This window comes from Balearica regulorum, chromosome 13, assembly GCF_011004875.1.
Source record: "Balearica regulorum gibbericeps isolate bBalReg1 chromosome 13, bBalReg1.pri, whole genome shotgun sequence".
Classification (NCBI taxonomy): Eukaryota; Metazoa; Chordata; class Aves; order Gruiformes; family Gruidae; genus Balearica; species Balearica regulorum.
This window is the reverse complement of record NC_046196.1, coordinates 21,528,852-21,556,752: the sequence shown is the minus strand read 5'-3', so window position 1 is coordinate 21,556,752 and position 27,901 is coordinate 21,528,852. Positions and strand designations below refer to the sequence as shown.

The 27,901-nt window shown below is 45.6% G+C and overlaps 1 protein-coding gene and 1 non-coding gene across 2 annotated transcripts in view; both read left to right on the top strand.

Annotated features, from left to right (window-relative positions):
• The window catches only part of SF3B3 (splicing factor 3b subunit 3), a 29,262-nt gene that overhangs the window by 411 nt on the left and 950 nt on the right, over positions 1–27,901 (top strand). Inside the window, exons 2-25 of the mRNA XM_075765791.1 lie at positions 487–599; positions 1,032–1,358; positions 2,531–2,703; positions 3,075–3,216; positions 4,274–4,386; positions 5,174–5,311; positions 6,338–6,441; positions 7,639–7,804; positions 8,295–8,390; positions 8,914–8,986; positions 14,368–14,519; positions 14,661–14,816; positions 15,232–15,387; positions 16,063–16,206; positions 17,133–17,255; positions 18,665–18,819; positions 19,944–20,118; positions 20,704–20,909; positions 21,779–21,935; positions 23,376–23,501; positions 24,597–24,809; positions 25,738–25,836; positions 26,290–26,433; positions 26,871–26,975. Of these exons, the coding sequence (XP_075621906.1) occupies positions 530–599; positions 1,032–1,358; positions 2,531–2,703; positions 3,075–3,216; positions 4,274–4,386; positions 5,174–5,311; positions 6,338–6,441; positions 7,639–7,804; positions 8,295–8,390; positions 8,914–8,986; positions 14,368–14,519; positions 14,661–14,816; positions 15,232–15,387; positions 16,063–16,206; positions 17,133–17,255; positions 18,665–18,819; positions 19,944–20,118; positions 20,704–20,909; positions 21,779–21,935; positions 23,376–23,501; positions 24,597–24,809; positions 25,738–25,836; positions 26,290–26,433; positions 26,871–26,975 (3,513 nt within the window). The 5' untranslated portion in view covers positions 487–529. The remainder of the gene's footprint in view (positions 1–486; positions 600–1,031; positions 1,359–2,530; positions 2,704–3,074; positions 3,217–4,273; positions 4,387–5,173; positions 5,312–6,337; positions 6,442–7,638; positions 7,805–8,294; positions 8,391–8,913; positions 8,987–14,367; positions 14,520–14,660; positions 14,817–15,231; positions 15,388–16,062; positions 16,207–17,132; positions 17,256–18,664; positions 18,820–19,943; positions 20,119–20,703; positions 20,910–21,778; positions 21,936–23,375; positions 23,502–24,596; positions 24,810–25,737; positions 25,837–26,289; positions 26,434–26,870; positions 26,976–27,901) is intronic.
• LOC142603777 (small nucleolar RNA SNORD111) lies at positions 1,693–1,774 on the top strand. The gene has a single exon (XR_012837674.1). It is a non-coding gene; the product is annotated as a small nucleolar RNA SNORD111 (small nucleolar RNA).

Sequence of the window (27,901 nt, the reverse complement as noted above, 5' to 3'; positions counted from 1 at the left end):
GGTGGCTGAGGGCCCGTTCCCCTGGGCTGTGGCCTGCGGCGGCCTGTGTGCAGCTGGGGTTCCCTCCCGCCTTAGCCCCGGGGGAAGGAATCGAGCCAGGCGCTGGCTGTGAGCAGTTGTGGGTAGCTTGGCTTGTGTTAAATGAAGCGGCGAGACCAGCGAGGTGTAACGGCGAAGGGCACCTCTAGAGGGATTCCCTAACTCTGTTTGGTTTCTGAACGATTAAAACTGTAAAAGTAATTAGCTGGGTGTCCTGATCAGTCATGCGGCAGCAAGGAGCTCAGCTGATGGTCGGCAGCCTGGTTATTTTGGGGGGAGCCTTTTGCCTCGCTGTGTTGCTAAATAACAAATAGCTTTAGCTGCGCGGCGGTCAGTCTTCTAACGTGAAGCGATACGTACAGGCAAACGAGGGCAGCGATTCTCTCTCTGTGCCTTATGGAAGGCTTTGTTTCTACAAAGTATGTGGTTTTGTTCTGCTTGTTGCAGACTTGCTGGAGCCGCGATAAGGTGAAGCAAACCCGTTGCCAACATGTTTCTCTACAACCTGACGTTGCAGCGTGCCACCGGCATTAGCTATGCTATCCACGGCAATTTCTCAGGTAATCTCCTCCCTTTGTGCATCTTGGCTTGAGCTCTTTTGGGTAGTAGAGGGAAAAAGTTGTTAGTTTTTTGCTTGCTTGGGTTGCTGAAGCTAGTCCGCTTCAGTGTAGCGGGTTTTTTTGCTGATATGTTATCGTTTGCTCTTGAGTGTATTACTTGAGCTGTTGTAACTTGTGGAAAGATTAAGAAATGTTTGGCTTGATTATCTATAGATTTAATTCAGTATTTTATCTGCTTTCCTGGTCTGTTCAAAGATGCTCAAACAATAGTGGCACCTCATGTGGTGAATAATTTGCTTTGAATTCTTCCATAGTAATTACGATCGGCAGTTAGTAGTGATGAAGTTTTATCTTCTTTCTTATAGTGCTTCTTGAAATTGCACGTTCTGCTCTGTTGTCACTAACTCTTCTTCATGTTTTGGGTTCTTTAAGGAACCAAACAACAAGAAATTGTTGTTTCCCGGGGCAAGATCCTGGAGTTGCTCCGGCCTGATCCCAACACAGGGAAGGTTCACACCCTGCTGACGGTGGAAGTGTTCGGAGTCATTCGGTCCCTCATGGCCTTTAGGCTGACAGGTGGGACCAAAGACTATATCGTCGTGGGCAGCGATTCGGGACGCATTGTTATTCTGGAGTACCAGCCCTCAAAGAACGTGTTTGAGAAGATTCATCAGGAAACCTTTGGCAAGAGTGGATGTCGCAGAATTGTTCCAGGCCAGTACTTGGCGGTAGACCCAAAGGGCCGTGCCGTCATGATCAGTAAGTCAGTCTGTTGGCTTATTTTCTCCTTAATTTTTTTTCTTTCTCCTGTCTTGCGGATTTTTGTTTTGGAGTGAGTTTCTGCCAGGTATAATTGGAAGTGTTTCTTCTCAGGCAGTTTGTCAGGCTATGAGATGTGTCAAGGAGAATGCAGGCATTCAGAATCGTTCCTTGATGCTGATAGAATTACACAAATTAATTCTAACGCTGGGCCAAAACAGATTTGGAAAGAGGCCAGCTTGGTTAGCGGTGCGCAGACAGCCCTGAAGTGAGATGTCTGGGAGAGAAGTTGGGATTGCAGGCATCAGCGTGCAGCGTAATGGGTCAGCTCCCAGAGCCTGAAATGATGTTATGAATTCATGTCTCTTCTCTGAGATCTGTTGTGGAGACACCTAGATGCATTTCTGATCAGGCTGCACAGGTAGAACAAGTCTTGGGTGATGTTTTTATAACATTTACAGTGAGGTGCCTTAGTGACTTGATACGTAAACTTTCTCAGCTTTCCAGAGCCAGCTTTGTGTGATGCTGCTTTCCTGCATGCTGAGAGCGGGGACTTGCAGTGATAGGTAGTTTAACAGTGCCTCTTGATAGCGGGAATAACAATAAATAATATTGTTTTGTTTCTAACAAGTCTTGTTTTCATGGATGAGAAGGCAGCACAGTCACAGTTGTGCCATTCACGTTGATACTTAAGAGTGGCGGGTGTTTGTTATGTTGTGGGTGCTGTGTACCAGGCGAGAATACATTTTTTCAGTTAAAATATTTCTGAGGAAAGGTCATCTTTCCAAATGGCTTTAAATGGTGGAACATCTGGCTGCTTCTTTCAGTTTGTTTTTCCTTCTCTGCGGTCTGTCATCTCTCATCTGGTGGAATGACTGAGTAGATCTGCCTGTAGCCATTGTAGATTGAATATTGGGCTAGATGAGTGTAGCTCAAAGGTTCAGTCTTTAGCTTTAAAGAGCTGGAGTTCTCATTCGTGCTTGTAGCCTGAAACATTTAAAATGAGACATGCAACGTTAATTGGTGGCACAGGGATACATACCAAGGGTGAACTTCAGCTGAAATAACGCTGACATTCTCTTGCTGAGTTATATATCGATATTGGACTGCAGGTATGATCAGATTTGATCGTTGGGCGATGTGCTTCACGTGCTGTTGTCCTTTCCTTGCAGGTGCTATTGAAAAACAGAAGCTGGTGTATATCTTGAACAGAGATGCTGCTGCTCGTCTCACCATCTCCTCCCCGCTGGAAGCCCACAAGGCCAATACCTTGGTCTACCACGTGGTGGGAGTTGATGTGGGATTTGAAAACCCAATGTTTGCTTGTCTGGAAATGGATTATGAGGTGAGAAGAACTTGATCTTCCTTTGCTGTCTTTTGACCTTTGTCGTTCCTCTTCTGTTCTTAATTTGTCTGTGGAGCTGAGGAATGTTGGCTGCTTTTGCTGTTGGAGACATTGTCGTGTGTTGCGAGCTTACTTGCTTTTTGTCTTCAGTCAGAATAGGCAGGTCTCTTCTGTTGTGGTGATTCCTCCTAAAATACTGCTTTTCAACTGCAAACATGCATATTTTCTTCCTCTGAACCCTTTTTTTGTGCATCTTCCAGCAAGTATTCTTTCAGATTTCCTTCTAAAGTTATTCAGTACTGTTTCTCCATGCGTCAGCTTTGCTCCTTTAATACCTTTCTTGAAAGTCACCTTCGTGTGTTGTGTTTTAGGAAGCGGACAATGATCCAACAGGAGAAGCAGCAGCCAACACACAACAGACCTTGACATTTTATGAACTGGACTTGGGTTTGAACCATGTTGTCAGGAAATACAGCGAGCCCTTGGAAGAGCACGGCAACTTCCTTATAACAGGTACTGTCCACCTGGCCGCTAAGTCATTTTCCCATGGATCTACTTAGTTCCCATTCCCCAGGGAAACAGAATCAATAAGCTTTACATCTTAGGAGTTGTTTTAATGGTAGTCTGAGCCATTAGTGTAAATTAACTGACCTTGGAGTCAATCAATGAGTGGTGGTTCACACATGGAAATGTGCAAGAATTCATAGACGCAGCTGCGGTTTGAAAGTGCTCCTCATATCTCTCCTTTTAGATGTGTTCTGGATATTCTCTGGGTTCCAAAGCTAGGAGATACTAACTGAAATTAGCTGGTAGCAGATGCAAAAGCCTGTATTTTTAGGTAATGCATAGGTGCTGTTGTACTCTCTTGCACGGGATTCCAGCAGCTAATCTGCATTCAAAAGGCAGTAGATGAATCCATGGACTTAAAAACCCACTTACCAGAATTGGATGCAAAGCCAACCCAACACCTTTGACCTGGGAAACAGCTGAACTGCTGCAGATTCCTTTCCGAGCACAAAGGAAGTTAAGCTAGGACAGCATCCTTGTGTGCTGCTTGTTGCATCTTCCGTAGGCAGCTGTCAGACACCAAATATTGGGTGGATCTGACCGCAGCTGCTTTTTTGATGATATCTTTTGTTATGTTGGAATCTCAATAGAAGCATTTAAAAAAACCCCCATACTCTGAAAATGAAAGGTATGTCAGAAAACCATCTGGTAGATTTTTTTGACAGCAAGCAAACATGCCAGTAACCCAAGGGTTCTGTTTAACTGACGGGTTGCTAGTGTGGTATTTTGGGCATGTCATGGCTTTCTAGACAAGAATAAGCCAGGAAGGATAAAATACAAGCAATTTGTCTGAAGCTGCATCCTTCCTTTTTCTCCTTCCCGGTCCCCTAGTTCCATCTGCCCTTTTCTCATGCTGACACAGGCAGCTGTGCTCTTTCTTTTGTGTAGGCTGATAGCGCTGGAAACTGTGTTGCTTTAAAGAAAACCAAAATAAATGTTCTGCAGGCAGCCAGTCAGATCTGTGCTAAGGGCTTTTCTCATAATTTTCTTTTTTGTGTTTCAGTTCCTGGTGGTTCTGATGGGCCTAGCGGGGTGCTGATCTGTTCTGAAAACTATATTACTTACAAAAACTTTGGTGACCAGCCTGATATCAGATGCCCAATTCCCAGGAGACGGGTGAGAATTTTGGGATTTCTACCCTTTTTTTTTTTTTTTTTTTTTAAGATTATCTTTGTCCGTGCTAAACAAATGCTTGGTATTTGCCTTTTGAGGTTAAAGGTTTTACAATAAGGAAAAAAATCAGTTAAAAGTCTGTTGCCTTATCATCCACCTTCCTGGCTGCATGTAGTATTGTGAGGGAAGACAGGGGTGGGTGTAGCCTGAAGTGATGAGTTTGGTTCATGTCTCTTCTCTGAGATTTATGCTGGAGATCCTCCAAAAACTCTGATCGGGCACCACGGTGACAGAGCTGTCAGTGTAAGATAGGATTGCTCGAGATGGTGAGTCGTGGTTGACATCCTGTATGCAAGTGAATTCGACAGCCGCTCTGTTACATCTAAGGTTGCTTCCTCTTCCTTTGCTGCTGCAAATTGTTGTGTGATTTGACAGTGCTTTGAACACCTGCCAAGGTTCAGGTGCTCAAAACCAGCCGTATGTGGATTGCAGCCCTTTCCTCTGGGTCTGGCTTTCATAGGTGAGAGAGTTTTCCAGGGAGGAGGGCAAAAAGATAGGAGGGGGGATGCTTAGGCACGATGTCTTAGAAATGTAATTCCGTCTGGGGCAGAGATGTGCTGAGGGTAACGATGGGTGTAATGGAGGGGATGTGCTTTGTGGTGAAAGCTTCCTCACGTACTAGCAGCTCTTAAGGCACGTATGAAATGGAAATACCTCAGGCAGTGAAATCACATCTGCACTTGCTGAGTAATTCTTTCCCACCAATGACTTCTGCTTGCTTTCTTGACAGAATGATTTGGATGACCCAGAGAGAGGTATGATTTTTGTCTGCTCTGCTACACACAAGACCAAGTCCATGTTCTTCTTCCTGGCCCAGACAGAGCAGGGAGACATCTTCAAAATTACTCTGGAGACTGATGAAGACATGGTAAGTGTCACGTGAAGAACAACAAAAGCAGTTGTTGAGAAGAGTTCTCAGTTATTTTGCCTGATTCTCTAGGTTTAGCTGTGTGATGGGCTGTCTTCTGCATGATTTGTAATACAGTTATACCCACAGTTGTAACTGGTGTTTACTCATAGAGATGCAGCACGAGGTTTGCGAAAACCTGTGAGACTTACGCTGCAGAGTCGACTTGGGCATATTTTAGGTATTCTGCAGGCAGTCCTTTCTTCAAAAGATATGAAGTGTGGTCCGTGAACCTGCTAGAGGGTTTTCCAGAAACTAATTCTGGGGAACTTAGTTTCTCTTGATCACAGTAGGTGCTCTCTTGTTTCATCTCTTAATTGAATATTTACACGCTACAATCAATGTTTTTTGCAAAATGAGGTGGCTAGCTTGGTACAGCTGGTCTGTGAGTTGAAATAACAAGTTTGAACTGGCTTGCTGCTGCTTGTCCTAGTATTTTGCAATGAAAATATCTCTGCTGCAGTGAATCAGTTGCATTTTTTGAATAAATGTTGGATGTTAGGTCCTCCTTCATCTAAACATGTCAAACTTGGTACAAAGGATGATTGTGTAGCATCTTTAAGTGGCTTAAGATTGTTCTTGGATGTTTCACCAAGGTTATGACTATATCAAATGTTGAAATTTGCTCAGAACAGTTAATTTTTCACATGTTGGGGAGTGGCTGGTGTTCAGTGAAGCAAATTTCTTCTTTCTTTTTAGACAGCTTGCTATTTTTGCAGCTGGCTTTTTCCAAACTGACTCAGTGTTACCAAAGCCGGAAAGTCTTAGAATAAAACAGGCAGTCTGACTTGTGTGTTTGAAATAGCCTGCTGGATTTTGTGATTTATAACCTGCTGCCCCACACTACTGATGTGGTTATGCCTGGCCTGTTCTCTTGCTTCCGTTCTTGGCAGCTTTTCTTTCTTTTTTTTTTTTTTTTTATTATTAAATCACACATGTAGAGCTCTAGTCCTTTGCTAGTATAGTCACGTCTTCCTCTGCTTTCAGGTAACAGAGATTCGACTGAAGTACTTTGACACTGTTCCTGTCGCTGCCGCCATGTGTGTGCTGAAGACGGGGTTTCTCTTTGTGGCATCTGAATTTGGAAACCAGTGAGTAAACAGTTTTATGTCAGCGTTTTTGCCCTGAAACAGACTGTTTCTGTTCAGGACTGCAAACTGACCCTTGAACTTAACATAAAGACAACGCCTCTGTTTGTTCACGTGGCTTGAGCAGAACAATTGGTTTAGACTCTGAGTGAATAAGGTAATGTTCTTGTTGTTTGAACCCAGATTAGATATTATAGTGCAGAGAACAAAAGATTGCATGCTGTTGCAGTAGGTTTTGGAAGAGTTGAGTGCTTGCACTTCCTATAGAGTCCATCATGTGTCCAGATGAATTACCTTTTAATTAGTTTGATTGGTTTTCATTGTGTGTTACGGCCCATTCAGAAGTAGATAGGGTTTGTTATCAGTAACTGTGGTCCTTTCTTTAATAGATATATACTTGAGGGCTTTCTCAATTCATGTTTGGGGTTCTAGAATATTCTGAAGGCTTCAAGACGACTTTGCACACCTTTGAAGATGGTTTAGCAGCGTCTAAGCGCGGGATTCACAAGGATGGAGATTAATACTTTTTTTCTGACTACATCTGCAGTCAGCCACCTGAGGGAGCTCCAGCCAGATTACTAGAGTGAATCTGGATTGTATAATCCAAGCTTCTGAGGAAGCCATATTCATTTGAGCTTTATTAAAACCAGGAAGTTAATCAGTCTAATCTTTCTGGTCTTATCTATTTTCCTCTGAAGTTTAACTTGACTGTTGTGGTATTTAGGCTCATAAAATGAATAGGGAATGCGGTTAAAAAATAGTGAGATCTGAGTATTCCAATAAAATAGAAAGTGTGCAGTTGCGGTCTTAGCCATTGCCCTTGCTCTTGGCCTCGGCTGTCAGCTGATGCTTTGGCTCTAACACAAGAATATCCGAAAGGCTCAAGGGTAAACAGAGAAAACACTGAAACTCTGAGATACCTTGCCAGTGACAGCTACGAATGAGAAGGTTTGGAGGGGGGAGGTTGTGGGTTTGGGCTCTTTTTTTTGCGGTGGTTTGGTTTGGTTTTGCAAGCCTCTGATTCCCTTTAAACATTTTGTCAGCAGGAAGACAATCCTTAAGGCTAAATTTTAATAGGTCTATAATGTAGGGAAGGACTTCTCTCCTCCCTGCTGCCTGAATATCTGGCTACACCTTACTTGGAGAAGGCTACATGAGCTTTCCACTGAACGTGCTGTTGCTCTTGCTTTCTCTCTCAAGTTACCTGTACCAGATAGCTCACCTGGGTGACGATGATGAGGAGCCAGAGTTTTCTTCTGCCATGCCTCTTGAGGAAGGAGATACGTTCTTTTTTCAGCCACGACCTCTCAAGAACCTGGTGCTGGTGGATGAGTTGGACAGTTTGTCTCCTATTCTGTGTTGTCAGGTATGTGGCCATCAGCAAGCTCCCATTCACCACATAAGTCTTTCTCATTTACAGAGAAATTGATCATAGGTGTGTCATTTTTTCTTTGCCTTTCTGCGGAGCATTTGTGTGTAAGCAGAGTCACCAAAGCTACATTATCCAAAGGTTTCCAGAAATACTGCTCTCTACTAAATGCTGATAGAAAAGCAAGTCTGCTAAATTCTCAGCTGCCTAAGACTGGTACCCAGCCTGGCAGCCTTCGATTCCTGTGGTGATAAATATGTATCTGGACGCAGGGTGTCAGCCAGCAGACCTGTGCTGCTCCTCTGTTGACCATCAGACCAGCTCTCTGCTCTGCAGAGAGTTTGGTTAAAACTTGACATTATTTCATGACTCTTCACTGTTTTCAGTGTTTGGAAAAAAAACATTCTTAAAGCAGTAGCATGGCATATATAGCTTAGTTTTATTTTCTGTTCCTGTGGGTATTGTTTGATGCTGTTTCTCCATGCAGATAGCGGATTTGGCCAATGAAGACACTCCCCAGTTGTATGTGGCTTGTGGTCGGGGGCCCCGGTCGTCTCTGAGGGTTCTGAGACATGGACTTGAGGTAAGACTTCCAGCGCTGTAGAAAAACAGCTTGAGAGGCAGGGACAGTGGGAGACAATCCTTGAACTAAGGTGTGCTGAAATGAAGGGATTCTCCTCTTGCCGTAGTCAGGAGAGCGACTTTCTCAGGCTTACTTCTTGGAAATAGAAGGGTTGTGCCGTTTACTCTTACTGTCTCAAACACTTTTTGTTAGTTGACTCCAACCACCTGCATTTTGTCTCTTCTAATACTTGAGTGTGTTGAGTTGGAACATTGCCCGTGTCTCTGCCAGCTGCTGCTGTTCTCTTTTCTGGGGGCTGGTGACCTTGTTTTAAAGCTAATCATCCAGAGCTCTGCTGTTGCCATATCATTGCTGAAGGCAGTCTACTCTGTAGCACATCGGGCTAGAGAGCATCAAGATTGGGAATTACTAGCTTTCCTGCCGAGTTACGGGAAAGCATTAAAAACTGCTGATGGTTTGGTGACTTGCTGTACTAAGTCTAAACATCTGTTTGCAAAAGAACCTTCTTCCTGTTTACTCTTAGGTATCTGAAATGGCCGTCTCAGAGCTGCCTGGTAACCCCAATGCTGTATGGACTGTGAGGAGACATGTTGAAGGTATGCAGTATTTTCCTAAAGCACAGGGAAGTGATAATATGTTTTGATGTATTTTGTTTGTTGGTTTTTTTCTTTTTCTGTCCAAGGAGATAGGAGAGGTGCTGCATGATGGTTGTGTGCTGTCCCCAAAAGTTAGGTATTGAATTGGCAGCCACCTGTTCGTACTTAGCCACCCTTTGGTCCCCTAGAATTGTCACGTTTCCCTTTGTCAAAGCAGCACCTGCCTGCAGCTGCATCCATCACCCAGTATGCTGCATCAGCTGTACGTTTGCAGCCTGAAGCTGCTGAACTTCTCATCCTTACCCGCTTCCTGTAAGTTCTTGCTCCAACATCAGCAGGCAACGATTATGCCTTTTGTTGGAGCATACTCACTATTCTTTATATGCGTGTTGACAACTACAGTAATCAGCTCTTTGTGAGAGAGTGGGGTACAAATTACTGAACAAAGCAGATAAGTCAGCAACAGTGTCTATATTTTATTACTTCCCTCTATGCATATCTGCAAAGAAAACAGTCTGTTTGGGCTAGGACGCACTCCTATTCAAAAACCCAGCAGTATATAGGATGCTGCTGATTCCAGGAAGGTCAAGATTTGAAGTTGGCAGAATATACTGGATTGTGGGCTTGGGTTTGTTGGTTTTTTTTCCCCTGATGCGAAATAGTGGGTTTGCCTTGCTAAAGTAAAGAGGAAATGTCCTGCCTTTTTCTTCAGGATGACATCAGACAGGGTTCCTCAGAAACATGTAAAAATCCTGAAATGAATCTGTTCTGGGTATGGACAGTGTCAGTGATTATTTCTGAGGCAGCGCTTTGTATAAATCTCGCAAAGACTTACTGTGGGTTTATGCACTGGACATAGAAATGCCAGATAGTTGCAGTAGAGACCTTAGCCTGCTGTGGTGACGTGGTATCTTGTTTTTAAGCAGAGTAGTGTGTCTTCCAGGGAGCCAGTAACCCTGTGGGAATTTCAAACCTTGCTGTGGGATTTGCCTTGCCATCTGAGACCTGCCATCAATTCCTGTGCCTGTGTTCTGAGACTCATGTACTGCCTAAGCAGCACGGAAGGAGCTTTGAGAAAGAAGTGCCTTCCTGTTCCCCAGAAATGAAAGGGTCAGAAGGAAACTATTTCTACAGTTCATATCAAAAATATGTGCTTTTCTTTAAAGAGGCATTCCAGTTTGTTAGAGATGAACCTTTGCCCCTGCATTCTGGAAAAGGAGTCAGTAACACTTACTCCCTCTGAGAGGTGGAAGCTTCTGACATCACCTTACAGTTTTAAAACCTTTTTTCTTGGGGTTCCAGAGGGTGACTTTGACTTTTCAGGAGATGGAGGACCTAACCTACATGAAACAGACCAGTCTCACTGCCTCTTTTTTTCCTCCTTCCAAATTCTCCAGGTTCCAGCGTGAAGATCTCTATTTCAGAAAGGCTGGAATCTGTAGCTATTGTGAACCGTGTTACTTTTTGAATACAGTTAAACCTTGTATGAAACTGATCCCCAAGTTACCACTCTTTGAATTCAGAAATGGTTTTAGTGGGTTTTAGTCAGGAAGACTGCAGAACCTTTTCAAACATGTATCTAATCTTGAAACTGCCCAAGTGCTGGGTTTTTTTGAGTGTTCAGTTTGCAGTGTCGGGCCGCCTGGCTCTGCCTTGATGCCCCAGTGTGCGTGTGCTGCAAGGCCTCTGTAAGACATGTACAGGTTTGCGGCTTTCAAAGCAAATACTAACCTTGGCTGGTACGTGGTGATACACACTACCAATACCAAGCCTCTTTTTTTCTTCCACAGGTGACTGGTGGTGGAGGTGCTGATCACCACAGGTGTGTACCTACTGCTAGGGGCTACTGTACTGTCCCACAGGTTAACCGCAGAGAATCCCAAAATCATGGGGCTACTTTTGTGCTAAGCTTTTCAGTAAATGAATTCCAGAAGCTGTTGTGTAGTTGGAGATTGTTGCCTTTGTAGTTCAGTAGCTGAGGAGTAGAAGGCAACTCCCATCCTACAGTCTTTGGGGAACAAAATAATCGACTGTGCGTCTGCAGAACGGTCAGTTCTTGCTGAAATCAGAGGTGTGCGTTTCAGGGGTGTTTTCAGCTCCCTTCTAGGCTGAGGATCGGCTCCCAGCTGCTTTGTACAGACCTCCAAGAGAAAATGGAGTGTGCTTGAAGCACTTGTAGGTATTGCTGGCATGGGAATGCCCTGTGGTTATGGGACGTGTCTGCCCATCAGACAGGAGTGGATGGGATTTGGACCAAACCCTCTCTTGCAGTTAAATATCGAGGTCTGGGGAGCTAGATGGCTCTGTGCTTTGCTGTGGAGATAGAAATGAGTCTGCATTCCCTACCCGGCACTCTTGCATGAAGAGCAATGTGCAGTGAGTCACAGCTGTGGAGTCTCCATGCAGTAGTAAACAGAAGCCCAGGGAAATGTCCTGTCATCCCATCAGTACCGTTTAAGTGAGAATAATTCTGAATTTTGTCGCTACTCATCAGTTTGTTCACTGAACGCCTCTGAGCTAGTGGTGGCTGCATTTGTATCGGTGCAAATTCAGATGCTGCAGAGTGTGGAAAAAAAAGTCTCAGACGTGGACTGACGTATAGGAATGGAATTCTCATGGACTAACTCAAACTGAATCTGTGACAAATAACAAAAAGGACAGTAGTATAGAGTTCATGGGCTGAAATGTAGTGTTTTCATAACTGGTAGTGATGTGTGCATGAAGCTGCAGAAAACTTGTAATGAAAGCACAGGAGAGTGAGTCCAGCTGTGGTTCTTCAGAGTCATTAAAATGTCTCTATTACTCGCTGAAAGGAGCTAACTGGAGTAATTAGAACAGTAATAAGTATCTCTAAAGTCTTGCGTCTGCATACAAAATAATGTCTGTTCAAAACTCTGGGCAGCCTGATGTTATGCTTGGGATTGTGCAGAGCTGAGTAGATATCTTTTCATATTAAAATCTATAGACCTCTTCTTTTTCTGAGAATACTTCTCAGCGTGCCTCAGGGATTTAGTCCTCTTAATTTCAGCTAGGCTGCTATATTTTCTAAACCAAAATTGTATTGTTTGACTCTAGGTGAATGAGTCTTATTCACTGACTTCATTCTGGTAATTCAAACCCTTTATTTCAAAAGTTCCAGCAGAGAGGCATTAAGCAACACTACTGGACTTCAAGCAAAAATGCACTTGTCGCTACTATTGACACAGACTTAAAGGCATGCTCTAATATAACTGTAAGCCAGTGAAAAGAAAGAGGTAAAAAGTATTAAGAGGTAGGAATGAGTTTTCATTTAGAGTAGGACTAAGGGAATCTGTTTTGCTTTCAAATGGGAGTTCTTTGTCCTGCTCCAAATCACATGGTTAAGCCTCCAGCTGGGACATGGTGGTTTATCATGAGAATGACAGCCCCCAGGGAGGAAAGCAGCAGCTCTCAAGAAGTTTGGAAAGCGACGATGGTCTCCAAAATAGAATTTTTAGAACATCCTGTCTACAGGATATTTATGAATTAAATGTTTAGCCTGCGAACCGCTGGGAGCTCTGTTGAAAGTGATTGAGGAATTTTTGTAGACTTTTGATGTTGAAAAAATCGTGCGAGTTTGTAGGAGAAGCTGCTATTTAGTGTAGAAAATAACCGGTGTATAGTGGTGTACATCTTACTGAACTCTTAACCATCTGCTGTTAACGTTAGAGAAATTCTCCTGTTAAGCCAAGTGTTTAAATAGTTGGCGTTACTAATCGGTTTCTGTGTGCAGGTTCAGTTGTTTTCTCATTTCCACACATGGACCCGCTCCTGTTTGTGGGGTTCAGGAGCATGTTGGAGGTTATAGGCTGTGACCACTTAATGGTGGAGTTTATGCCACAGACCACTGTTGGAATTGCTTTAATTATACAAAGATCTTCAGTTTGATCAGAGCTGTGGTCTGTATACCAGATGTTGGAGAGAAAAATGATGGGATTTTTTCACTTGCATATTTTCAGCTGTATGTAAGAACTTTCTGTTATAAACGTGACGCAGCAGGTTTGGCAATGCCTTCCTGTAAACGGGGTGGATAAGGATCAGTTCCTGAAGCGTTTGTTTCGGTTAACCTGGTTTAGTTTCTTTAAGCTGTTGCATGGTATTTGCTGGCATCCTGTATTCATCCTAGTGAGAGTTCTCTGTTTTCTTTCTCTACTTGGAGAGTCATTAGCCACTTCTCCGTATCTCTCACATTTGCAAATTATGGAGAAACTCTGCTCAAGGCCAAAACGGTGACAGCTCTCTTACACCCTCACCTCTGATAATTGTCTTGTGCTGTGGTGCATAAGCCTGAGCTTTGGGTTGAGTTGGGTTAAAATGGGGAATTTCTCCTTTTTAAGAAATAGCACTTGCATGACATGAGCAGCAGAAATTGAGTTACTTCTCTGAGGCAATCTTATTTCTCTGCTGAGGCGCCTGGCTCCATTTCCCAACAGACTTCATTGTTTCTGTTGCTGCTGTTACTCTGTTTTAATGAGACTCTGCTCTCCCTCTCTTTAATGCCTATCACTTTCTGCAGAATGAAAACAGTGGTAAACCGGGGCATTGCCTTTACCCAGTCCTACTATCCTTGTTTTCCACAAAGTTTCCCTATTTCCAAATGAGTTCTAAAGACTATTTTGATGAGCATACCTCTTCTACTTCCCCCTTTGGAGAAGCCAGTACTGGAGATAATAGTTGCAATAGTTTCACTTATTCGAGTAGAAGTAAAGGTCAGTGTTTGCTCTATCTTAAAAACGTAGTTGTTTCTCATCTCAGGAGACTCTACGGGTGGCTATGTCAATGTGAGCTAGCTAGGCTTCTGGCTGAGGGTAGAGCAGGCTAACCCCGAGTTCCTCTGCTGCAGCGCACCCTAATCGTTCTCTGCAGCCTTTTGTTATGTGGATATGAGATAGACATGTGGTCCTGCGACCTCCAGTTTGCAGCATCTGTGGTTTCTGCAGATGGGTTCCGTGTGTTCAGTTTATTGGAGCAAAGCATTTTGTTTGATTTCATGGGGAGTTAAATCTGGATTCAGCTCCTCATGTGAGGTGGGGCAAGTGTCTTAAAGGCTCCTAGACCTTGTGCTGTCTTTGAAAAAAGTAGGCAGGAGTCTTGTTTGCCAGAGTCCAGACTATCGTGAATTGACTCTGTATCTGGATCATCATTCGATCCCTGGCTCAATCTTCCATTGTTTGGAGTCTAGGAGTGGCTGGCTTTTGGACAGTGTGTCCTAGAACGAACTTGCACAATACTGCCAGCAGATGTAATTATCACAGGAATTCTGCTGAAGAGTAACCGCTAGACAGCTGTCAGACTGCTAACTTTGTTGGGAAGCCTTGCATTTATTTAACCAGCACCGATTTTTCCCTGTCTCCCTTGACCAGATGAATTTGATGCCTATATCATTGTGTCCTTCGTAAATGCCACACTGGTGCTGTCTATTGGAGAGACTGTAGAAGAAGTGACTGACTCTGGATTCCTGGGTACTACACCCACCTTGTCCTGCTCTCTTCTGGGTGATGATGCTTTGGTACAGGTAATGGAAAGCTGCTTCTGACATGTCTGCTTATGTCTGCCACTCTCTCCTTTGGCTTTTTCTGTATCAGAATCACCAGTGGGATGGGAGTTGCGAAGGGATGGTAAATACAGAATTGATGTGACGTTCTTTTCCCTTCAGGTTTATCCAGATGGGATCCGGCACATCCGAGCAGATAAGAGAGTAAATGAATGGAAGACACCAGGGAAGAAAACAATTGTAAAATGTGCTGTGAACCAGAGACAAGTAGTGATAGCACTGACTGGAGGAGAACTGGTTTACTTTGAGATGGACCCGGTACGTGTGTTAATGTTATGAATGAGTTTGGAAGAGCAAGGCAGAGTATGGGGGCATGACAGGAATTGATCCTTGATCAGACCTGCAGAAAAGGATTCTGTAGTGAAGCATCTTTCTAGAACGGATAGATCAAAGCCTCGCATATCTGAGCTGTGTCTGTCTGAGATGATTTAATGGCTATTTAATGTCTCTAAAGTTCATAACGGAGGCTGGGAATTGTGTACTTATCCTATTGCTATTCTGGTTCTTCCAGTTTTAACTGAATTAAGGCTGTAAAGAAATGCTTTAAAAAATACAAAAAAATCTAAAGCACCGTCTTTAAAGAAATAAAAAAGTGAGGAGAAGGTGCAGAGAGACAGTTTGCAGGTTTGCCCCACTGGCTACTTAACAAGTCTCTTGCATTTTTCTGTCTCAGTCAGGACAGCTAAATGAGTACACGGAGAGAAAGGAGATGTCAGCCGATGTCGTTTGCATGAGCTTGGCCAATGTTCCCCCTGGGGAGCAGCGCTCCCGGTTCCTTGCTGTTGGGCTGGTGGACAACACTGTCAGAATTATTTCCCTTGACCCTTCGGTGAGTAGCCGTGCTGTTTCTGCCTCTTCCATTGGCTTGAAATGTGCAGAAGGGTACTCCAGAGGTGGGCTGTTTCCGTCCAAGCTGTCTTTCCACATTCATGTGGATGACCAGGATGGAAGAGCTTGCATGGCTTCTCTCTGCTACCTGGGAGGAAGCATGGCCCTTGATCCTAACCTGTGACAGGTTCCTTGTTTGGTCCAGTCTCACCCGTGCCTCGAGGTTCAGCTGATGAGCTGTGAAAGCATTTCTTTTTCTTTTTTTTCCTGTCTCCTTTTTGCTACCTGTAGCAAAAGCAGATTCATTCTGCAAGCAGGTCAGCAGCAAAACAGCATTGTTATTCATCTACCTGCAGCAGCTGAGTGTTCAAAGGATGACTGAAGTAACATAAACTTTGCTCAGGTCTCTCCATGCTAAATAACCGCAAACTGTGCTAGAACAGTTTGGAAGGGTCCGGTTTGTCTTTTCCAAACCCCAGGGCTGCTACCACTCCTGCTTGCCAAAATCCCCAGAGCCAGCGTCTGTTGTGACTTTTTTCTTCTTTTCTGTGCTGAATACTTCTTTATGGAGATTTAAAAGGACATCTCTAAGGTCCTTAGATGGAGCTTGAATCCCCTCTTGCCATGCCAAGCCTTGCTGACTGGTGTGGTCACCTCTTTTTTTTGTCTCCCGCAGGATTGCTTACAGCCATTGAGTATGCAGGCGCTTCCTGCGCAGCCCGAGTCGCTGTGCATCGTGGAGATGGGTGGCACAGAGAAGCAGGACGAGCTGGGGGAGAGAGGCTCCATTGGCTTTCTGTACCTGAACATCGGACTGCAGGTGAGAGGTGCCTGCCTGGTTCTGACAGGCATGTCTTGGTGCGCCTTCACTTGAAAGATACGTTGCTAAATTAACCTTGTGCAGCGCAACAACACAGAGCCTGACTCTTCCCTCTTCTTGTTACAACACGCTTAACAACTGTGACTGGGGAATTCACCATGTGACTTAGTAGAGGTGCAGGTTTTCCTATACATTCCTAGACTTGAGGCTAGTCAAAAGACAGCATGTTGTCCCAAACTTCATGTAGGACAAATTGTGCTTTTCCCCTTCCAGAAAGCAGGCACATTCAAAAAAAAAAAAAATTCTGGGTGAAATGTTGTTGGGCAGTTCTTTAGAAAATCCCTGTAGGGCAAAGTGTCAAAGAAGTAACTGCCCACAATCACAGGCTCTGCTCTAATAACTCTGCTGTTGCACAGCTTTTTGTTGCATCCAGTACTGACTCTCTGATCTTTGACCAAAAAATGTTGTTTTGACAATTCAACATGTGGTAAAAATAATCTGAGCAGTCTAGGTTCTTTCACATGCCTTGAGTTTGATGTCAGAATGCAAGTTCTTTTTAAGCAGCATGAGGTTTTGGGTAAATGCTTTGTAGCAGGAGGGATTAGGATCTGGGATCAGCCCTCAGGTTTTTCATGGCTTATGTGATGTACCAAACTTCTCGCTCTGTTTTTTTGGCTTTTTTATTTATTTTGGGGGAGGTTGGTTGGTTTGTTTCACAGTAATTCCTTTCTGCCCCGCAGGAGCTATGGATTTTAATATTAAGAGCCAATTTAGATACAGCATGGCTGTAGAAGGGAGTTGTATTAGAAGCTAGGAAAACAAACACCCAATTCTTCAGAAATTGCCGCTCTGTTTTGAATAATGGCTGTAGCTAGTTATTTCTTATCTGTAATGTTGATGTAACTTTTTGGTTTGCTAATGTCAAGAACGGTGTGCTGCTGCGAACTGTCCTGGATCCTGTTACGGGTGATCTGTCCGATACCAGGACCAGATACCTTGGCTCACGGCCTGTGAAACTGTTCCGAGTCCGAATGCAAGGCCAAGAGGCGGTAAGTGAGGCGAGCTCTGAGAGGACTGCAGATCCAGTCCCCAGAGACAGCATCCCTGTTTTCCTTATTGGTGGGCAGGGTGGGGAAGCATCCGTGCAGCACAGCAGGACCCTCTGGGTAAGGGTGGGAAGTAGAATGACTTCAGTATGGAGCTGCCTCTCTCACAGCTTGCTCTTTCACAAACAGCCTTGTTCTTGTTGGTATTCCCCTTACTTCTTAGGAAGTAATGTGTACTGCTGCCCTGCCTTCTTTGAATTAGGACTCATCTGACCCATAGGCTGTGTTTGTATTGTGTCTGGAAAACTCCGAGCAGATTCTTGGGCTTAGAGACACTGAAAAAATCTCATCTTGCTTGCCTGAGTGCACAGGGATGGGAAGAGCCCCGTGCAGAAACCTTATTGCCCCTTGACTGCTTGATGCAGTGGATGGTTGTCTCCTGTGCCTGTTGGGAATGGCTCAGCAGGGGCTGGACAGCTGCCATGCATGGTTCAAGGAAAATATTTGCAGGATTTGGCATAGAAGGAAGAATGCGTTTCATCAGAAGTGCCATTTCCAGCCCCTCTGATGTGGCACTGGGGAGATCAGCCACCCCCTGCTTGACTCATTTTTGGATGACACCTTCAGAGTTGAGAAATATTGCCGGTCAGCGTAGGGGGCTGGATCTGGCAATCTGAGCTCTAACATTATGGTATGCTGGGTGAATCTTTTCAGCTTGCTGCTGCCAAGCTGGAGATGAGGTGCTTTGCACCTCTAGCAGAGAATGCCTGTAGAATAGCTAGGTGCTTTTCTACTCTGAGACCAGTCTTGGTTCCTTGTCTCACAATATGGGGAGAAAAAACATACTGCTTCTGGCCAGTCAGTGGTGGGCTTGGAGTAGCCTGTGAGTGTCTCAATGTAATTCCAACTTTTGCTGCTCAGGCAGAAAATAAGGTTGCACTGAAATTGATATAACCAAATGTATAAAGCTCAAGAGTTTAGAAGTCCATCTGCTTCCTTTGGTTCCCTTAACTTGATTGAAACTGATTGTTTTAAGTACATTTCACTTAGAGTGCTACAGCGTTTGAGTGTGACAAAGCAGTAAATATTTATTTTAAAAGACCTCCCATTATTGTTTAAAAAGGAAAAAGGTATTTGTTGATCTTATAGATGACAGTTCTTATTGCACCTCAGTTTCAGTATTCATTGTCTTGATTGTGCTTTAAAGTTCCTCTTCGTGCCATACGCAGCTTCCAGATAAAACTGTCTCTTGAAAGCAAGCAGTATCTCTGAAGGTATGCTCTGAGCTGGGTAGAGAATTCAGTTGTTCTGGTGGGTAAGAGTCCAGCCCTGTACATCCATTCATATTGCAAGAAGTGAGCTTGCCTCCATCCCCAGACCTAATAAATAAATCTGTTGTCTGTCTTTCCTAGGTGCTGGCCATGTCAAGTCGTTCCTGGCTCAGTTATTCCTATCAGTCACGCTTCCACCTGACTCCTCTGTCTTATGAGACGCTGGAGTTTGCATCTGGTTTTGCATCTGAGCAGTGCCCAGAGGGCATCGTAGCCATCTCCACAAACACACTGAGGTAAGAACTGATGTCAGACGCGAGTACTCCTGGGCCAGGATGCTGGGCCGAGGGAAGGGGTGGTGAAGTCTCGTTAGACATTCAGAAGGAAAGAGCTGCAGTGACTTTCCTTAAGAATTAAGAGGTTTTTGAGGGTATTTGATTATGGATAGTGATTTGATAGGAACACTTGGATGGATTTCAGAAAATGAATGGAATACAAGGATAGTCCTGCTCTGTCAGAAAGAAAGAGGGTGCACTTCTCTTATGTGTATTTTCCAGCTTTATTAAATAACAAACGTTCATTTAAGTTATCCTTAAATTTTCTGATCCTTAGAGTGGAAGGAAGCTTTTAATGAACACGAACCTGTTGTGTATTGGGATCTCATAGTTTGTGATCTGAATTGGCTACTTGCAAAAATAAGCCACATGATGTAAGAAATCAGAAGCATGATGGATGTATTTGCCTTTTTAAAGTTCAGCTTAGATATTAAAAAGATAGATGAAAATAATAGGGGAACACAAAACGGGACCTCTGCTTTATGCACTTGAACAGGCGCTTTTTTCATATCTGTCCTCATTGAAATATTACAGCATTCATTGCTTTTAAAGGAGTCATTCTTTCTGGAGAGACTTGTGGTTTTTAGTCACCAAATGCCAGAAGAACTGGCATTTCAGCTGGCAAGTCACAGGAAGAAAGACTTGGCATTGCATTTTTCATACTCTTTTAACTAAAGTGCCTCTGAGGAGCATTTAATTACGTGTCAAAGTCTCTGTCACGTTTAGATTCAGATGATGTGTTCCCTAAAAGTGTACTTTCCCTCTTCTGTGTGCTCTTTGTTCCCCTCGGGATAAACTTGCTTGAGCACCGCAGAACCCTGTCCAAAAGGCACAGGCACTCGGCACGCCCTGGGACCGTGACAGCCCGCAAATCAAGGACCCCGTGCTGCAGAGCACACCTGTCCCCCAGTGTAGGCTCCGTTTAGGATGTTAGTTTTGCCCTCCTCTGCTGTCTGGCCCCAGAAAGGTGCTGCTTGTCTCCAGCACTATCCAGTTTCACAGACGTAAAGCTCAACTCCAGTGGTGTTCTCTTGGACAGTTGCTTTTGGACCTTGTTTAACACACATCACGTCTCTGTCCCCCAGGATTTTGGCACTGGAGAAACTGGGGGCAGTCTTCAACCAAGTTGCCTTCCCGTTGCAGTACACCCCCCGAAAATTTGTCATTCACCCAGAGAGCAACAACCTGATCATCATTGAGACAGACCACAATGCTTACACTGAGGCCACCAAGGCACAGAGGAAGCAGCAAATGGCCGAGGTATTTGGTGTGGGGACAGGTTCATGCATCCGTTCCCTAGAGGTGACTTCTGCAGCTCCCGCCTCACTAGTTCCCAGCTGCTGTTGCCTGCAAATTCTTGTGCCCTGTGTGAAAACGGGCTGAAAGGAGTGAATCTGCCTCGAAACACACATTTCAGCAGAACACACTCCTCCCAGTGCTCCTTTCTTTGTCTGTTGTTATGGCAGGATTTGAGAACCACATATTGGAGGAAAATCCTGCTTGTGTAAGACCATTCTCTGGGTTTTCTGTGACTGAGGATGTTTGGATTTCAGTGGGTTATTTTCTTCTCAGAATTGCTGATTTGGAGAAATAGCTCCCCAGACAACTGCCCCTTGGGCAGGGCAGAGCTGACACTGTTGTGCTCTGAGCTGCAGATACTCCCTTGGCAATCAGCTCGGGACGAGTGGAAGCTTTAGGGTTTGGTGGCTTTTATGACTTCACAGGTGGTACGTGGAATACCTGGACTTAAGGGAAGGTGCGGGGGCTGTATTCTATGCAGAACATCATGTCTGGAAAGGAAATCCACTGAGCTGTTCTCTTCTCCTGTCCTTTAACGTGCCATAGGAAATGGTGGAGGCTGCGGGTGAAGATGAGAGGGAGTTGGCTGCAGAGATGGCTGCAGCCTTTCTGAATGAGAATCTTCCCGAGTCCATCTTCGGTGCTCCCAAGGCAGGGAATGGACAGTGGGCCTCTGTTATCAGGGTGATGAACCCCATCCAGGGAAATACGTTAGATCTGGTCCAGCTAGAGCAGAACGAAGCTGCCTTCAGGTAAGAAGAATCTCTGCTTGTGATGAGTCTTGTGTTACTTTCCTTCTTTTGCTCAGCTGTTACGGAGTTGAAATCCAGATGCAGCATGTTATCAAGAGACTGGCTTGAAATGCCAGAAGTGATTGCCACATCCTTCAATCTTTTTGTCTTGCCTTTCCTTCCCTTCCCACCCTGATCTGTCTGCATGTGCCACTAAGAGCTGATGCTCCACATGTGTTTGATGGACCCCAGTGTTTAAAGAACAACACAAGGATGTAAATGACAGATAAGAGAGCCAGGAATGAGAATGTGCTGCTCTCTCTCACTTCCCCTTCTCATCCAGATAAACCGAGCATAAATGGAAAGGAAGTGTTACAGAGACCTGAGGGGAAGACCAACACAATAACCATGAAGAATAGCGTGTGCTTCAGCAGGTGAAGCGGAGTTAGGTCATGCTAGTCCAAAAGGCTGACTCTGTCCTGTTTTGTCCAGGATTGCCAACCTGCTTGAGCTAGGGCAGGAAATAACACTGGAAGATGAGGAAAGCTAGATGTACAATGTCCAAATTGGAAGAGCCTTTGAAAAACAGCTTCCAGTGGAGCTTTGCGCCTTGCTAGGCAGTGTCCAACCTGTGAAAGCACAAAAGTAATGCTTTCGGGGGAATATGTGACAGCTAGAGCACGTTTTGTTTTCGTTTATGGGGAGTGTGGAAGGATGGAGAAACTCGTGGTTTTCATTTCTGCAGGGAGGAAAAATGACCTCTGAAAATGAAATGTCAAAGCTGGAAGGTTGGGCTCCCAAATCTCTGCCTGGCTAGGTGCAAAAGTTGTGCTGTGTGTTCGTTTGTGTCATGATCACGCTGATCTCCTGGCGTGTCTTGTCATCCCCAGCGTGGCTGTGTGCCGGTTCTCCAACACTGGTGACGAGTGGTATGTGCTCGTGGGAGTCGCCAAGGACCTGATTCTGAACCCACGCTCGGTTGCTGGGGGATTTGTCTACACATACAAACTGGTGAATAGTGGTGAGAAGCTGGAGTTTCTGCACAAGGTGAGAGGGATGAAAAGGTCTGTTTGGGTGACTCAGTCCTTCACAGGCAGAGTGTCGGAATAGCTGTTACTTCACCCTGAATGCAGTAGTGATACTGCAGTGTTCAGTGATTCCTGAACAAGATCATCATGCTGATGTTACACGCTGGAAGCAGCCTCAGAGGATATAAGCTGCCTCCTCCAAAGTCATTTGGGATGTCTTTTGCAGAGCCAAGAACTGAACACGGATTTCCTGAGAGATCTGTGTCCCAGTCCATTGCCTCAGCTATGGTCTTAACCATCTAACTGGTAAATCAAAAGGAGCAGGGGTTTTTATGGCCTCGTTAGGGAGGGGACAGAAACAGCTCTGTTTCCTTTTTGGAATATGAGCTCAGAGGGCTGCTCTGAGCACTTGTTTACAAAGTGAATTCATGCTTGGGTCACTTGAGCCCTGGTGCTAAGGCTCTCAGTCCTTGGCTGTCCACATGAAGCTGGTGTGAGCTCTCGTCTTTCCTCTGATGCCGTTTTGATTGCGAGTAGAAATGATTAGTCGCCTAGTGACCAACTTGCTTGACGGGTCTCTGGGGCTTTAGCGAGGGTTTCAGCAGAACTCTGGTAAAACAAAATTCTGTTCTCCTTCCCACGTGCTTCCAGCATGGCTGAGATTTGAGCAGATGAGCACGTGGAAAGGAATGTTGTGGCTTTATTCACTTCCTACGGTCCTGATGCAGTGAGTGGGTTCTGTCCTGGACCAGGGCCACTTTCTGGTGCCACTGAACACCCACGTGGAAGTTGACAGAGCTGGTGATGTGAAGTAACTTCTCTTAGCCAGTGCAGCCAAGCCAGGAACACTAACTGAAAGCTTTCTGCGTGTTCCCATTCTCTGCTGTGGCTGATCCTTTTGGATTGATTAGTGGTGGGAGATTTTTCAGCCCTGTTTGAGTTCCTGCAATTGTGGGCACACTGTAATTGTTCAGATTTAACGCTTTCTTCAGTGGCAGCTTCAGAGCGTCTGTGGCAGGTGACTGAATTAGATTCACGCCTTTGTTTTAAAAACAGACAATCTGGATGGATTTAGGCAAAGTATAAGGTCTTTCTGTTGGGTATAAATCAAAACTAAGAACCGAGGCAACAAGATCCTGGTTCTTTTTTGCTGCCTGCCCAGTGTGGGGTTCTTAGCAGTCCTACGCTTCTGATGAGGTGCCCTGCCAGCAGTGTGTCATCTGTGCAGTACCCAGAGCTCTGTTAGCACCGCGTGTGGTGTGTGCTGCTGTCGAAAGGCCTACAGAGGACCGACCTTTTCCCCCTCCTGTAGAAAAAGATTGTGATTAGCCTTTTATATTGAAAGCCTTGGCACAGGCCTACAAGCTTCAACTGAACCATTAGCTGAATCTGTTCTGAAGCCTGGTGTAAAGTTAGCTCTGTTAATGGGGGTCTCACAGGCTTCCTTTTCCCTCTCCAGACCCCTGTGGAAGAGGTTCCTGCAGCCATTGCTCCATTCCAAGGTAGAGTCTTAATTGGCGTTGGAAAGCTCTTGCGTGTATATGACCTGGGCAAGAAGAAACTGCTTCGGAAGTGTGAGAATAAGGTACTGGCTGCTTGTTCTTGCTGTTCACTTGGAGCGAGTGATGTTTTGCAGCAGGAGTTAAACAAGGAGTTGAGCTGCTACTCCAGCCCAAGTGTGTCTGTGCGCTTGGACTTCAGAGCTGTGTCTGTGCCTTGTTGGTGTGTGCTGGGAGTGCGCGTTCAGAGCAGCTCGGGCTGGGCTGTTGCGTGCTTGGGGTGCAGAGGGGCAGCACGTCTCTTTCCCATCGCCATTCAGATTTTGCAGGTTCCTTTTTGTACCAGCTCAACGCAGGCTGTTAATGAACATGTACAGGCTTGTGAAACTCCTGCACAGACTGTGCCTTTGGCCATCTGCTGCAAATGTTAGAGGTCTTACCCAGATACAAAACAACTGCTGGAAATGTTGCTTAAGGTTAAGTGAGCAGCAGGCTGGGGACAGCACCTCTTCAAAGATTCCCAGAATCTTGAAAAGGGGATTTTCTCCTTGAAGTAGATGATCCTTCTTGCTTAGCATCTCTGGTACTTTAGGAAAAGAAATTGCAAAGCATGGTTTTCTAATTCTTAATTGCCTGCTCCTCCCTCTTTCATGCAAACTGCAGAAACTCTGCCAGTTGCTCATTACTGCACAAAGGAACTCCAGCAAGGTCACAGGCAGACTGGGAACTCGTAGGAGAACATTGTGTGTGTGTGTGTGTGTGTTGGGTGCTTTTTGTTTTGGTTTCTTCCCCCCCCTAAAATATGACTCACATGAAAAATTGAAGCTTTCATTCTTGGGTCTTTCATGTCCACAGTAGCGAAGGGACACTGAAGCAATCCCTGCTGTCTCAGTCCGTAGGCTCACCAGCAGTGCTTGTTCTCTGGACGTTACTCATATTCAGCAGGCTGAGAACGATGTGTGATGGGTGTTAGGTTGCAAAGCCCTGTATTGACAGTGTATTTAGATTGGGGCTGTAGCATGCCAGAAATGAAGAGGTAGTTTTGGAGGGAATGATGGGAAATGGGGAGTGAGCCACAGTTCACAGGGGGAAGTAGTGTTTCAGTTGGAGTAAGGTAGAGTTAATGGGTTCTGCTTTCCCTCTTTGAAGCACTCAGAGTTTTATCCTTTCTCTCTCAAAAGCACATTGCCAACTACATCTGCGGGATCCAAACCATTGGGCACAGAGTGATTGTTTCGGACGTTCAGGAGAGTTTCATCTGGGTGCGTTACAAAAGGAATGAAAACCAGCTCATCATCTTTGCTGATGACACTTATCCCCGGTGGGTCACTACAGCAACTCTCCTGGATTATGACACCGTGGCCGGAGCAGACAAGTTTGGCAACATCTGCGTGGTGAGTGTGCCTCAGAAGTTGGGGCTTTTTGGACACGACATATTTTTCCTTAAAACATCCATGATTTGTCTTAAAAGAATGAGAATCTGTGCTTTGCTGGAGGCAACGCCCTGTACCATTCACTTGTTTTTACGGTGTGACTAGCTGTCTTCATAGCGAACGGCTGCAGTTTATCAGTTCGTCAAAGCAAACAAGTTAAAGCATGAGCAGGCCAAAAAACATATTTCTGAAGCATTCAATAACTTGTGTTGAAATTGCCCCAAAACTTGCTGTGAATAAGCCTTGAAACAAAGCTTGTGACTGTGAAAGGGCCCACAAGAACTCGCATTGGGGTTATCGCTGTTACTTTCCCTGGTTAAACCTCGTCGCTGGCATTTAGCTTTCTCTGTCACTTCCTCTTGAAAGTTGGCTTTGTCAGTGCTGACACTTCCCCACTTGGCTGGATTTCAGCAGGGGAGGAGGAGAGAATAGATGGTCTTTCTGCCAGAGCTTTGATCTCCTTCTGAAGCGTGCTCGGGTGCTTTGGAGTGCAGAGGTCAGCAAGTGTCAGACGCTGTGCCTGCAGGATTTGGCCGATGCGCACAAATCAATCCTCTTTTTTTTTTTTTTTTCTGCCCCACATCCATCAAACACTTTCTTTAGTGGGAAACACCTTCAAACCATTTTGACCGTACCTCCCAGGGTGATCTACAAATGCCAGGCCAGCCATGAGGTCCTGCCTGTGTTTTTGAGTGATGGGCCATCAGTCTTGACACCACTGTTGTCACTGAAGGGCCTTGTTGGAGGGGCAAATGGATGATTTTGCTCTAACTGTAAAGTGATTCTTGTAGAGTCCACAAAAGCGGCCTTTCAGAGACCCCAAGGATTCTCCAGAGATAACGTGCTGCTCCTCGCAGCTTGTTGACCCTTTCTTCCTCTTTCAACGCAGGTGAGATTGCCTCCCAACACCAATGATGAAGTAGATGAGGATCCCACAGGCAACAAAGCTCTCTGGGACAGGGGGCTTCTTAATGGAGCATCACAGAAGGTAATGCTTCACGGGAGGGACGTGGTTATTGTGGGAGGAGAGCGTGCTGCTTTTCTGTGAAGTCCTCTGCAGTGTTGTCCAGCAGATGTATTGGCAGTTCTGCTCCTCCACATCTACCGTGCTGTGGGTGATCGGTTTTCACTGTCACTGGGAGCCAAATTTAGTTTCTGAAATCACGGCCGATACCTATTCAGCGATGTTTGATTGAAGCAGCATGCTCATTTTCTTTTCCTGCTTTCCCTCATTACTTGCATCCGTTTGTCCAGCTCAAGAGGGGTAATTCAGCAGCATGCTGAGTTTTGCCATCTGGTCACAGGTGGAAGGCACTTCCTCTTTAGAAAGGCCTTTCAGAACTAGCAGGTGGCCGAATTTATTCTTCTTTCCTCTCACAAGCCTTTTGATGCTTTTATATAAGCTAAAGAAAAAACCCATGCTTCTGTGGCTGACTTTCAGGCTGAAGTGATTATGAATTACCACGTGGGAGAGACAGTGCTTTCCTTACAGAAGACCACGCTGATCCCAGGAGGCTCTGAATCTCTTGTCTATACCACCTTATCGGGGGGGATAGGGATCTTGGTCCCTTTTACCTCCCACGAGGTAAGCAACCCCCCCCCATCGTTCTGCTGTGGATTGCAGCTTTTCTGTGCGCTCATCCCCAGCCAGTCTGTTGATGTGCTGCATCCCTTGAGGATAACTCTGGGGCTCTGCAGCACGTGAAAACCTGGGCTGCAGGAAAGGCTGTGGGACAGGCTCCAGTGCCAAGGGGGAGAGAAGGAACTCGCTAACTCCTTCTGCATTGGTTCTGTGAAAACTCAAGAGCTTTTGTTCTAAATCTGCGGGTGCTCCCAGGGTGCAGCGGTGAGGGGGTAACTGTCCCCAGACCTTGGCTGCCATGTGCTGGGCTAGCAGAACCTGGCGATGGCCGCGTTTCAGCCAGCGCAGGAGCGAGCGCCTGGCTGACAGGTGTCATCTTGCCTCGCCAGTGGCACTGACGCGTAGCAAACTGTTCTCTTACCGATTCTCAATCTCCCCAGGATCACGACTTCTTCCAGCATGTGGAAATGCACTTACGGTCTGAGCACCCTCCTCTCTGTGGACGAGACCATCTCAGTTTCCGCTCCTACTACTTCCCGGTGAAGGTAGGGCTGAGTATTTCGGTTCGGCTGCTCACAGGGGTGCAGAGACCTGCGCTGGGACACGGAACTTCTTTGAGGCCCAGCAGAAGCGAGTCACGGTTGCTGTTCAGTGGGCAATGCACACCTTAGCTGGTGTAGTGACTGTGGCAGGAACCGAAGGTAGCGCTTGAGTAGCACTCTGTAAGGAGAGCAGCACTTAATACCGTGTCTGGTTTGGTTTCTTAACCCTTGTAATGAGCCTTCTGAGGGTTGGTCCTGAGACCCAGAGGTGCTGCTGCTGCGCTTCTCTGCTTGCCCCAGCGTCTCCTTCTTCCATGGGGAGAAGCAGCAGCGTTGCATAGCTGTTTGCGTGACTGGGTCAAACTGAGTGTTGCCGGGGGGGGGGGGGGGGGGGTGTATTTTTTCCCGCCACCATTGGAAAGGGAAATCTCATCAGAAATGGCTGTTCCTGCCTGTTTCTGCTTTTGAGGAACTCTGAAGCCGTTGACTGCTAAATGCTGTGACCAGAAAGGTCCAGAGTACTGGAGCAGAGTAACGTACGTAGTACCGGAAAATGTCCCAGCAGCTGAAGCTGTCCAAGCGCAGAGGTTGTTCTTGCTCGTGATGAGCTTGAGGCTGATTTGCAGCGCACGCGGTCTCAAAGATGTCTCGCATCTGACTGAAATGCCCTTCAGTCATCCTCTGCCGGCTCCCCCAGCCTCCCCAGCACAGTGCTTGGACCAGAGTCGGATCCGTCTTCCCTTCCCTTGTGCGATTCTTCAGCTGCACCCAGGCTTTTGGGGTTTCTCCTTCGTTAATCAAGCCGGCCAGTAATTAATTTGATGCTAACTGCTGCTATTCAGCAGATGAGGTCACCGAGCATGGTCTTGTTTCCAGGACAGGATTAAGAAGCTCCTGGGAACAAACCGTTGCCATTTTTCCCCATTTAG